At 37.9% G+C, this 12,507-nt stretch overlaps 1 protein-coding gene across 1 annotated transcript; it reads left to right on the top strand.

Moving 5' to 3' along the window:
* LOC109231601 (NADPH--cytochrome P450 reductase-like) lies at positions 6,118-12,231 on the top strand. Its single transcript, XM_019397253.1, has 18 exons — positions 6,118-6,832; positions 7,393-7,452; positions 7,564-7,640; positions 7,766-7,823; positions 7,916-7,999; positions 8,128-8,164; positions 8,512-8,581; positions 8,683-8,871; positions 8,982-9,074; positions 9,412-9,637; positions 9,719-9,802; positions 9,885-10,036; positions 10,510-10,606; positions 10,862-11,011; positions 11,093-11,170; positions 11,291-11,413; positions 11,515-11,628; positions 11,793-12,231. The coding sequence occupies exons 1-18, from the start codon at positions 6,464-6,466 to the stop codon at positions 11,871-11,873; spliced, it is 2,142 nt and encodes a 713-aa protein (XP_019252798.1). The 5' UTR covers positions 6,118-6,463; the 3' UTR covers positions 11,874-12,231.

Raw genomic sequence — 12,507 nt, 5'->3', positions numbered from 1 at the left:
GCAAATACCTGGGGTGCCCCCCGTGATCAAAGGGATAGATGTGGATAAATATTCGCAATAACCCTGGAAGCCAAGTGCTGCTCCCCTCCCAATTCCAAAGAAATTTAAAATGCCTGATATTCCAAAATATGATGGAACAACTGATCCACGAGACCACGTGACTACATCCACAACAGGCGTCAAAGGCAATGACTTGACCAAATAGGAGATTGAATCTGTATTGGTCAAGAAATTCGGTGAAGCACTCACTAAGGGTGCATTAACATGGTATTCTCCTTTACCTGAAAATTCTATAAATTCTTTTGCTGAGCTTGCAGATTCTTTTGTCAAAGCACACTCGGGAGCTCAGAAAGTTGAAAAAAGAATGGAGGATATTTTCAAAATCAAGCAAGGGGATTCAGAATTGCTCAGAGAGTTTGTAGACAGATTCCAACGGGAAAGAATGACGTTACCACGCGTACCTGACAATTGGGCAGTTATAGCATTCACAAGTAACTTGAATGAAAAAAGCTTAGAAGCTACGAGGCGACTCAAGGAGAGTCTTCGTGAATTCCCAGCAACGACATGGAATGACGTTTATAACAGGTATAGCACAAAGCTGAGGATTAAAGAAGATACTATTTCACGACATCAAAAAGAAGAAAAGGTAAGTTCGAGACGGGCAGAAACCGAAAAAAGGTCCGGTAAAAATAGGTACGAGCCATACATGGGACCTGCGGGAAAAGACTCACAGTCAAAGCAGGATAATCAGAGGTACGATCACAGATCAAGGAATAGAGAGTCGGGCTCATCTTCAAGATTTGGGAATAATCGAAGCACACTTGAGTCACGAGATGATGATAGAAATTAAAGGCGAGGTTTGGTGGTTATAATTTCAATGTGAGCACTGCTGAACTCGTGGCTGTCTTGAGAAGCATGGGAGATAACGTGCGATGGCCAAAGGAGATGAGATCGAATCCAAACAGGCGAAACCCTGATCATTGGTGCGAATTTCATTATGATCATGGGCATAAAACGGCAGACTGTAGGTTCTTGCAAAGTGAAGTTGATCATTTATTAAAGCAGGGGTATCTCACCGAGTTGTTCAGTGAGAAAGGTAAACAAGCATACATGAAGAATAGGCAGGAGCCCCCCAAACCACCTTCACCCAAAAGAACCGTCAATGTTATCAACGGAGGAGAAGAAATCAATGGTGTGACGTATACCGCAGCTAATAAGATTTCCAAAGTAACGATTACCCACGGGAAGCGGTTGTGGCATGTTTTAGAAGAAGAAAATATTACATTCGATGATAGGGATGCGGATGGCTTATTAACTCCACATAACGATGCACTGGTAATATCTTTACTTATACATGACACTAATGTGAAACGAGTTTTGATTGATCCAGGAAGTTCCGTGAATATTATTTTGTTACGAGTACTACACGAGATGCAAGCAGAGGATAAATTGGTACCAAAAACGCATACTTTGTCAGGATTTGACAATTCCAGTGTTGTGACGAAAGGAGAAGTGATGCTTACTACATTCGCAGAAGGCGTTGTCAAAGATACAAAGTTTCAAGTAGTGGAGATGGAAATGGCTTACAACATAATTCTTGGGGGGCCATGGATCCACGATATGGATGTTGTTCCATCAACCTTGCATCAAGTCATTAAATTTCCAGCGCCATGGGGAATATGTCAAATCCGTGGAGACCAACAGACATCCAGGAGCATCAATTCCGTGGCAGGTTCAAGTGCGAGAAATGAAGAAAAATAACAATTACAGAATCCAGTTGAGGAAATCATAACATCAACCTCAACTGAACAAGGGCGAACAGATGTGGATTCAAGGCCCGATTCCATTCAAGAACCAGAATAAAATGAATACATCAAAACAATGATAGAAGAGCTGGAGGCTGTAGTATTGTTTATACACTGGCCAGACAGAAAAGTTTACATAAGAGCCAATCTCAGCCCGGATATGAAGCGTAAGTTGATTGAATTTTTAAAAGCTAACGCAGATTGTTTTGCTTGGTCCCATTCTGATATGCCAGGTATACCACCGGAGGTAATGACTCACAAGTTAAATGAAGACCCATCTCATCCACCTATCAAACAAAAGAAAAGAAAGCAAGGAACTTTCAAAAATCAGGTGATCCAAGATGAGGTGCAAAAATTATTAAAGAATGAATCTATTCGCGAGTTAAAGTATCCTAATTGGTTAGCCAACACCGTTGTGGTACCTAAAAAGAACGGTAAATAGCGAGTTTGTGTAGACTATACAGATCTTAACAAAGCCTGTCCTAAAGATTCGTTCCCATTACCTCATATAGATCAACTAATTGATGCTACTGCAGGGCATGAGTTGTTAAGTTTTTTAGATGCATACTCAGGATACAACCAAATCAAGATGGATCCCGCAGATGAAGAAAAAACTTCGTTTATAACAGACAAGGGGACTTACTGTTACAAAGTAATGCCTTTTGGTCTTAAAAATGAAGGTGCAACGTACCAAAGACTGGTAACCAAAATGTTCCAGGAACATTTGGGAAAAACTATGGAAGTCTATATAGATGATATGCTCGTTAAAACTCAGCATTTAGGAGATCATATATCGCATCTGTCTGAAACGTTTAAAATTCTGCGAAAATTTAATATGAAATTGAATCCTAAAAAATGTGCATTCAGTGTTGCATCAGGTAAGTTTTTAGGTTTTCTTGTTTCTAATCGTAGTATTGAAGTAAATCCCGCGCAGATTAAGGCCATAGAAGAAATTCCTGACATACTTACAAGTAAAAAAGAAGTGCAGAGGCTAACGGGAAGAATTGCAGCCTTGGGGAGATTCATTTCTAAATCATCGGAAAAGTGTTTAAATTCTTTTCAGCTCTTAAAAAGCAAGATCATTTTGAATGGAACGAGGAATGTCAACAGGCACTCAAAAATTTGAAGACATATTTATCAAATCCGCCGTTGCTCGCAAAACCAAAGGATGGTGGGAAATTACTCATTTATCTTGCTGTTTCAGAAGTAGCTGTAAGTGTTGTTTTAGTCCGTGAGGACCAAGGTAAGCAATCTCCGATCTATTATGTCAGCAAATCTTTATTAGATGCGGAGACGCGGTATCCTCAACTAGAAAAGCTTGCACTTGCATTAGTCATGGCGTCTAGAAAATTAAGACCTTATTTTCAATGTCATCCTATTGCTGTAGTAACTGCTTATCCATTACGCAGTATTTTACATAAGCATGAGTTATCGGGAAGGTTAGCTAAATGGGCTATAGAGTTAAGCGAATATGATATCACATACCAACCTAGAACTGCTATAAAATCTCAAGTATTAGCTGATTTCGTGGCTGATTTTAGCCAAGGGATGCAATTAGAAGCAGATAAAGAATTACAGCTGTTCAATGGAGCTAACCCAGGAACTTGGACTTTATTCACTGATGGTTCATCTAATGTAAAAGGTGCAGGTTTAGGGATTGTTTTGGTACCACCTACGGGTGAAACCATTCGACAAGCTATTAAATGCCATTCTATAACTAATAATGAAGCAGAGTATGAAGCTATAGTTGCAGGTTTAGAACTGGCACGAGAACTCGGCATTAATCAAATTATAATCAAAAGCGATTCGCAGCTCGTGGTTAACCAGATGCTGGGGACTTATACAGCCAGGGAAGCACGAATGCAACAATATTTAGAGAAGGTACGGGAGCTGGTAAAGCAATTCTAGACTTGGAAAGTTATGCAAATACCAAGGGATAAAAATGTTGAAGCGGACGCCCTAGCTAATCTCGCGTCTGCGGCAGATGTGGCGAGCGATGCAAATGCTTCGGTTATTCATTTATTTCATTCAGTTCTTGACCCTGATAAGAATGAGGTAAATTTTAATAACTTAACTTGGGATTAGAGAAACGAGATTGTTGCTTTTTTGCAGTATGGTACCGTCCTGATGATAGAAAAAAGCTCATGCGCTTCGAAAAAAGGCTACTCGGTACTGCTTAAAGCAAGGCAATCTATATCGTAAAATGTTCGGTGGTCCCTTAGCCAGATGCCTCGGANATCTCACGAACTACAGGAATCAAAACTTCTGTAATCTGAGTGGGAAAGATATCAGCACGATCTAAACCAGAGACTTGATTCCTGAGAGATTCTCTGTCATGATAAAGAGATAGTTCCGAAGGAACTATCTCCTCTACTGTAGGCTCACGAAGAGGTTCAGAAGGTTCTTTACCTCTTGAAGAAGATCTTTGTGAAAGTGAACCCCTAGTTCTAGAAGAAGGACCAGAACTAGGAGAAGGAACAGAAGAGCTGCGCGCAGATGAAGATCCTAAATTACGGAGCCTACCTCCTCTTCTGCTCCTACTGGGAACGTTAGGGAAGTTATCAACTATGGAGACTTTACTAGGGTTAGGGTTTGACGAAGACATGATGATACGAGGAAGAAGCAAACAAAGATTTGAGAAATTAAATGTTCAGAAGACTTTATGTGGTAAAGACAAAGAAAGAAGTTATATTTATACTAAGAAGCAACCGTCAAAGGAAAAGGTGTAATGATGGAAGGGTCATAATGACAACTGTCACTTCGTATACAGTGAAATCATTAAAAAGCCTTAAAAAGTGTTGTAGAATTGCAGAACCAATGAAAATATAACACGTGTCAAGAACATTAATTAGAAGTGACAATTGGAGAGTCGATTCTGTCATAGCATTAATGGTGACAAAAATTCTTGCTTTAAAAGAAATTCCACTTCCCAAATATTCAATCGATGAATAAATGGCAAGTGGAGGGACTATCTATATTGGAAAAAATTGAGTTTACATATAAAGATGACATGTCATGACACGTGGATCGATCGAGGAATTATGATTAGCAAAGAGGTACGAGTTGCAACAGGCACGAGCAGAGGCATGAAAAGAGGCACGAGCAGCTATGCGGAAGATTCAGCGCCCGCACCTATTTAAGTCCAAGAACTAAAGAGGATGAACCTGACAGTACAAAGGAGTACAGATACAGTACTTAATGAGCTTTTAATATTAAAAACGTTAGAGAATCTGTATTAAATATAATGATTATGTAACGTAGCATTTAATACCTTTAAAATTGCCCATAATAGCCTTATTATGACAAAGGCAAAACGCATATCTCTCAAATAGCTATAAAAGGGACATAACTGATCAATGGTAAGGACACGAAACACTATCTGAATATACTTTGGTTTGCTTGTTTCTCTCTTGATTATATTCTTGCTATCCAAATTGCTTTCTTTTATACATTCTTTCGATTATCAGTAACCCACGTTCTTCTAAATTATAAGCTTTAATCGAAATTCCATTTTTTTGGTTAAACAAGGAGTTTAAGAAAAAAATGAAAACTTTTGGAATTTGTGATCCTAAACAAGTCAAAAAGGGCCCCAGAGTATTTGTGTGATTGTAAAAGTTTCTCATTAAGGGTATAATGTAAGTTTAAGTTAAATTATTATCAAATTTAGAAAGGGTTCATTCTTTTTAGAACGAATAAAAAAAGAAATAGATTTATATAAATTGAAACAGATGGACTAGTAGAGCGAGTAGTCGCAATTTTAAATTGAAACAGATGGACTAGTAGAGCGAGTAGTCGCAATTTTAATGTATTAGTTTCCTTTCAAAAGGTCTACCTAAAGGAGCGGGCCGGTAAGGGGCATTAAATAGTCAAATATGACATACGCATACGCCACCAACATGAAATTTATACCAATAGTCTTTCATCAAAATAAGTAAAGGACAGAAAAGGGCATTTCAGAAATCTCGACTTTTTTTTTTTAATTGTGGTTTCCGGGCATTGTTTTGCGAACCCGACTAGTTGTATTCATCGGGACCCGCTGTTTCAATGCGTGCACCACAATTAGTTTCACGGACCCTAAAGACGCGGCCGATTTGTAATACCTCCAATAGCCCTGCGGGACTCGAACTGACGACCTGAAGGACTTTGTCCTTAAGCGTTTACCAGTTGAGCTGCCCCTCAGGTTAGAAATCTCGACTTCAAAAAGGAAACTTTTTTACCCACCAAAACATACCAAAAAATGGCACAATATAATACTTAACCATAGTTAATACGTTAGTATATGTGTTAGGTGGGTTGACCAGTCTGGGTTGGTGGGCGTTGCCTGTTTGCCCGTCCCCTTTCTCTCTTCTTTCCTTCATTCATCACTCCCTTTCAGCTCCTCCATATATTGCTCTCCCCTCTCATTTTAATTTCCTCAGCAAGTCTCTCCAAACCTAACCAAATTCACCAGCCAAAAAACTCTCTGTTCTAAACCAAAAGCTTTTACTTTGTCATTCTTTTTTCCCTCGTTTTCATCGCCTTCTCTCCAGTTTTGTCGCCGGTTGAATCATCAGAGTTAATCTCATCAACTGGGTAATTAACGCTTGCCCAGTTGAGCAAAATTCACATAGAGTTCAAATTTTCCACTTTCAGTTTGAATTCTTGATTACATAGAAAAAATGGAGTCTACATCAGAGAAACTTTCTCCTTTTGATTTTATGGCGGCGATCTTTAAAGGTGGAAAGATATTCGATCAACTGAACTCATCATCAGATTCTGGCGACTCAAGTTCTCCTGCTTCGTTGGCAGCTCTGCTGATGGAGAACAAAGATTTGATGATGATATTGACAACCTCGGTTGCTGTCTTGATCGGATGTGCAGTTGTCTTGATGTGGCGGCGCTCCTCAACTTCTGCTAAGAAGGTGGTAGAGCCGCCCAAGTTGGTGGTTCCTAAGTCGGTTATTGAACCTGAAGAAATTGATGATGGCAAGAAGAAAGTTACCATCTTTTTTGGTACCCAGACTGGTACTGCTGAAGGCTTTGCTAAGGTTTGTCATTAACTAAAATCTTTACAGATTTAAAAGCTGTTCCATGATTATTTATTGGAACACTTATATATTCTCTCCATCCTAATTTAAACACCTGGACATTTTGAAAGGTGTGATCTAAGACAAGTCATATTCATTTGGGTGGCGATAAGTAAATTAGGAAGTTTAAATAATCATTTCGAAATATAGTCATTCTTACCAAATTGGGAAATTTGGATTATTATAGACATTTACATTTCATTTGCAATCCTGCTGTTGGAGGCCACAATTATCTGATAGTGTAAAAAACAATAGAAGTTAAAGTTATAAATGTTATTTGTGGATTTGGTGGTCATGATTTTTGAGTTGTAAAATCTGTCAAAAGGAGTAATCATATTCCATAAAGTGAAAGTGTAAAAAGTTTCCGACTTTTAAACATGTGAATTGACAAAAAGTGGTGTACGAGCATATGAGGAAGGGTAATTTTGTCATCTTAGCAGATGATTTGCAAATAAAGGTGACTTTTGTGGTGTTGTTGATCGTCGTGAAGACTACTAAGTGATTTTAATGGATTTGTACAGGCACTTGCCGAGGAAGCCAAGGCCAGATATGATAAGGCTACCTTTAAAGTGATTGATATGGTGAGTTCTTTTTTCTGATATGTTTTCTCTGTAAGTGTGATATATAAAGTGAAGCTATTGATTATGAGAATAATGATTCACTGTTTCTGATTGCTTAAATATCAATTCTAGGATGATTATGCGGCTGATGATGATGACTATGAAGAGAAATTGAAGAAAGAAACATTGGCATTCTTTTTCTTGGCCACGTACGTTGGAAATTTTCGAATTTGAATAATTACATGCGCAATGATCTATTTGTATTTGCTATATATGAAAACTTGCATATATGCAAATGATGTTACTAACTTGGTTAATGGTTGGTTGGTTATAGATATGGAGATGGTGAGCCAACTGATAATGCTGCCAGATTCTATAAATGGTTTGTAGAGGTAAATGTAATAGATTGATCAAGTAATCTATCATTTTGTGCGTTTATGTTCGTTGCATCTCAGCTTAATTGTTGTACTGTTATTTTCTGAAGGGAAAAGAGAGGGGTGACTACTTTAAAAATCTTCAGTATGGAGTATTTGGCCTTGGTAACAGACAATACGAGCATTTCAACAAGGTCTGAGAATAATTATATTGTTCTTGCACTGATTCCTGTTCCTATATTCCCAAAATACATTGGGGAAAAAACTAATATGTCAGCTTTTTGCTAACATGTTCTTCTTTGTTCTCTTTATTGGTTGACAGATTGCAAAAGTGGTGGATGACCTTCTTGCTGAGCAAGGTAGCATTCTCTTTTGATTACGAATTTTTGTTATGAATATGAAATATTTGATAACTGTTCTCTAGATGGATATCATTCACATGACGCTGTGCTGTATAATTAGAACAGTAACTTTGAGTCGTTTAGTTTCAGCTTAGTGTTAAATCACTTGCAGTAGAGCATGCTATTCACTCAATCTTAGTTTGAGTATTTTAATTGTAGAAGGGCTGTTTATTAAAATAGCATGGTTAATAGAAGGACCTCTTTAAGTTCAGAAATTGAAGTGTGGTGTAGAGGAAACCTATCGCATTGGGTTCTAGAATAATAGCTTGGTTCTCCTTTCTTACATGTGTTTGTATCAACTACAGGTGGCCAGAGGCTTGTTCCTGTGGGTCTTGGAGATGATGACCAATGCATTGAAGATGATTTTGCTGCATGGTATGTTACAATAACTTATGCTACTATGAAAGTAGTTCCCTTTTTGTATTCTCAATATTTGTATGCTCATACCAAAAGCCTAAATTATGTGAATGCTTTAGGCGTGAATTAGTGTGGCCTGAATTGGATAAGTTTCTTCTGGATGGGGATGATGCAACTGCTGCAACTCCATATACCGCTGCAGTTTTGGAATATAGGGTTGTTATCCATGAAAAGCCTGACAACGACTTGAGTAACACAAATGGTCATGCAAATGGACATGCGGTCATTGATGCTCAACATCCCTGCATGTAAGAAGCTAACATCTCGCTCTTCCTACTTTCAACATCTTTGGATTTCAAATTCTGTATTATTCTCTCTTCAGTTCTAATCTTGCCTCTATGTACCTCTGTGTCTGCAGAGCTAATGTTGCTGTGAAGAAGGAGCTTCATACTCCTGCTTCTGATCGTTCTTGCACTCATCTAGAGTTTGACATTTCTGGAACTGGAGTTGTGTAAGTCATCTGTTAAGTCATTCAACATTTGATGCTTTTTTTATTCTTCGCTCAAGAACTCTCTCTCTCTCTCTCTCTCTCTCTATATATATATATATATATATATATATATATATATATATATAAAAGTATATATAATACACTTAGTGAATATAATACACTATACTATCTCTCTCTCTCTCTCTCTCTCTCTCTCTCTCTCTATATATATATATATATATATATATATATATATATATATATATATATTGCATGTGGTTATTTGAAGCCAAGTGATAGTGCTGTCATTGAAATTGGTTGTGGTCATGTTCTCTAAAATAGTTCTTGTGTTTCTCAGTTATGAAACTGGTGATCATGTCGGTGTGTACTGTGAAAATTTGATTGAGACCGTAGAGGAAGCTGAAAGGTTACTAAACATATCACCCGACACTTTCTTTTCCATTCACACTGATAAAGAAGATGGCACACCACTGGGCGGAAGCTCATTGACGTCTCCCTTCCCTCCTTGCACTTTAAGAACAGCATTGACTCGGTATGCTGATCTTTTGAGTTCTCCTAAAAAGGTAACTTGTCTTCTGATCTTGAATTTCCTTGTCTTCTTCTGTGGGCTATGAAGTACTCATGCTTAATTGCATATCTTGCAGTCTGCTTTACTTGCTTTAGCGGCATGTGCTTCTGATCCAAATGAAGCTGATCGATTGAGAAATCTTGCATCACCGGCTGGAAAGGTATGGACTTGTTGCATTGTACTTTGACTTAGTAGAGCTTAGATTCATTATTCTCATGTCTCTGTGTAACTTACTTCTTCAGGAAGAATATGCTCAGTGGATAGTTGCAAGTCAGAGAAGCCTTCTTGAAGTCATGGCTGAATTTCCTTCAGCCAAGCCTTCACTTGGGGTTTTCTTTGCTTCTGTTGCTCCTCGCCTACAACCGAGATTCTACTCTATCTCATCATCTCCTAGGTTAGTAACATTTTGCAGTTCTTTCAAATTTTGAAAGTAAAATGTTGGAGGGCTTGTTCAATATATCTTGGAAGGGCACAATGTAGGATGGGAATGACATGAATTAACCATAAAGGCTAAACTTTTAACATTTCCTTATCAAAAAAGAATGGCTAACCTTTTAACATTAGTATCCAATAATGGGCAACAAAAATGAGGATGTAAGACATTGTTTTAGAGATTTTCGTTGGAGAATTATGTTCGTATTTTCTTGGAGGTAGGTTTTCCTTTCTTCGTTGAACGTAGTACGAGGTACTTTCGGCAATGTCAGACATACTGTTGCCTGACTATAACACACCCTCCTGATGTTTTTTCTTCCATTTTCTGTTATTTTTGTACTACCTTCTGGAAATGAAAGATTGCTTCTACTTCCTTCCGTCTATTTGATTTGACAATTCAGGGAACATAACCTTATGATCTACATTTACTTGCAGGATGGCGCCATCTAGAATTCATGTTACTTGTGCACTGGTTTATGACAAAATGCCATCTGGACGAGTTCATAAGGGTGTCTGCTCAACATGGATGAAGGTATTTACTAAATGAAGTTTGAACTTTTCTGACACATTCAAATAAATTACAAGGACCCACTTGACTGGTTTTACCATTGTGCATTTAGCCAGACCGAGACTTTTGTCTTCTTGCCACTTTTAGCTTAATTTATTAGGAGTTACTAACTAGACTATTCAGTGATCCATTCAGTTCTTTTGAAATTTCTTAGACTGTTTTATGTTAAAGGAATGTAGCTTTTGTTCTCATTCTATTTTCTTTTGGTTCCTCTTTCAGAATGCTGTTCCTCTAGAAGAAAGCCTCTCCTGCAGTACAGCACCTATTTTTGTTCGGCAATCAAACTTCAAACTGCCAGCTGATAACAAGGTTCCAATCATAATGATCGGCCCTGGTACTGGGTTGGCACCATTCAGAGGTTTCCTCCAGGTTAGACTCAAACCATCAGAGACCGATCTTAGTGTGAGTCCTTGAAATGCAAAGCATTTGACCCTTCTGTTATCTTTTCAGGAAAGATTAGCTTTTAAGAAAGAAGGAGCTGAGCTTGGTCCTGCAGTGTTATTTTTTGGATGCAGGAACCGCCAAATGGTTAGTTTTTAAACTGGTTATGGATATCAGCGCAATTTCACCCACATAAGCACAGATGTTTGCTACTATAATTTATGTCTCTGCACTACATCCATTCAACTCATCTGTTCGTATCTACAGGACTACATCTATCAAGAAGAGTTGGACAATTTCCTTGAGGCCGGTGCACTTTCTGAGCTGGTAGTTGCTTTCTCACGTGAAGGACCTAACAAAGAATACGTGCAACATAAAATGTCAGAGAAGGTATGCAGCTCATTCACCCTTTTGGTACTGGTGCAAATAGATCTTATCTTATGCCAATGATTGTTTTGAGATATGTCACCTAACTATTTTCTTGTGTCTAGGCTGCAGATATCTGGAACATGATTTCTCAGGGAGGATACGTATATGTCTGCGGTGATGCAAAAGGCATGGCTAGGGACGTTCATCGGACTCTTCACACTATTGCCCAGGATCAGGTAAAAATTCTCAATAACGTAGTATTATTTTCTGGCTGTGGTCTTTATTCTGAGACGTGAATGGGCTGTATGTTCGGCTACCTATCCACCTCCTTTCCTTATTTAATTCCAATAGTCATTTGTCATTTCTGTTGGAGGGTTTTTGATTTCTTGAAATATCTCAGGGGTCACTTGACAGCTCCAAGGCTGAGGGCTTGGTGAAGAACTTGCAAATGACTGGAAGATATCTGCGTGATGTGTGGTGATCATCTCTATATTATATTATTCGTGCCAATTGTGATTAGAGAAATATATAGAAAGGCTACGTGCAAAGAACAATCAGCCTTTCAACAGGGAAAAGAAGTGTACGAACTGTCGTCACAGGTTTTACGATTGTATGATTCTTTTTTAACTTTTGGATGAAGAATTTTTTGGTTCATGTAATTTATATACAAGAATATAAGGCAAATAATTACGTTAGTATTAAGTTTAGGCAATGTATATGGAGAGCTTGTAATCTCCCTATTGAACCAGCAAAATGGTTCAGACAACATTGTTATATGCTGTTGATTAATACTTTGGTTTAAGACCATCTCGTTTTATACAAGGTTCAACTCTTAGTCATCAGCAATCTTAAATTACGTATGAACATCTGAAGAAGAAAAGTAAAACTTACGTGCCTTATGGATTACATTAATGGGCAAGCTTATTTCCCATTTCATACGAAAACTACTACAAAAAAACGTGAATCGTCTCTATTTTGTATTAATTGGTTTGTTGTGTTATACAAGGAGTCATTTTCTCAGAGGAGCAGTGTACCTGGGGAGAAGATAAAAGAATAAAAAAAGTAAAAAACTCAATATATAAATGATTTTCATTTTCAAATGTGGAACCAAAATA

The sequence above is a fragment of the Nicotiana attenuata genome, chromosome 1 (genome assembly GCF_001879085.1).
Source record: "Nicotiana attenuata strain UT chromosome 1, NIATTr2, whole genome shotgun sequence".
NCBI lineage: Eukaryota > Viridiplantae > Streptophyta > Magnoliopsida > Solanales > Solanaceae > Nicotiana > Nicotiana attenuata.
This window is presented reverse-complemented; position numbering and strand designations above follow the sequence as displayed.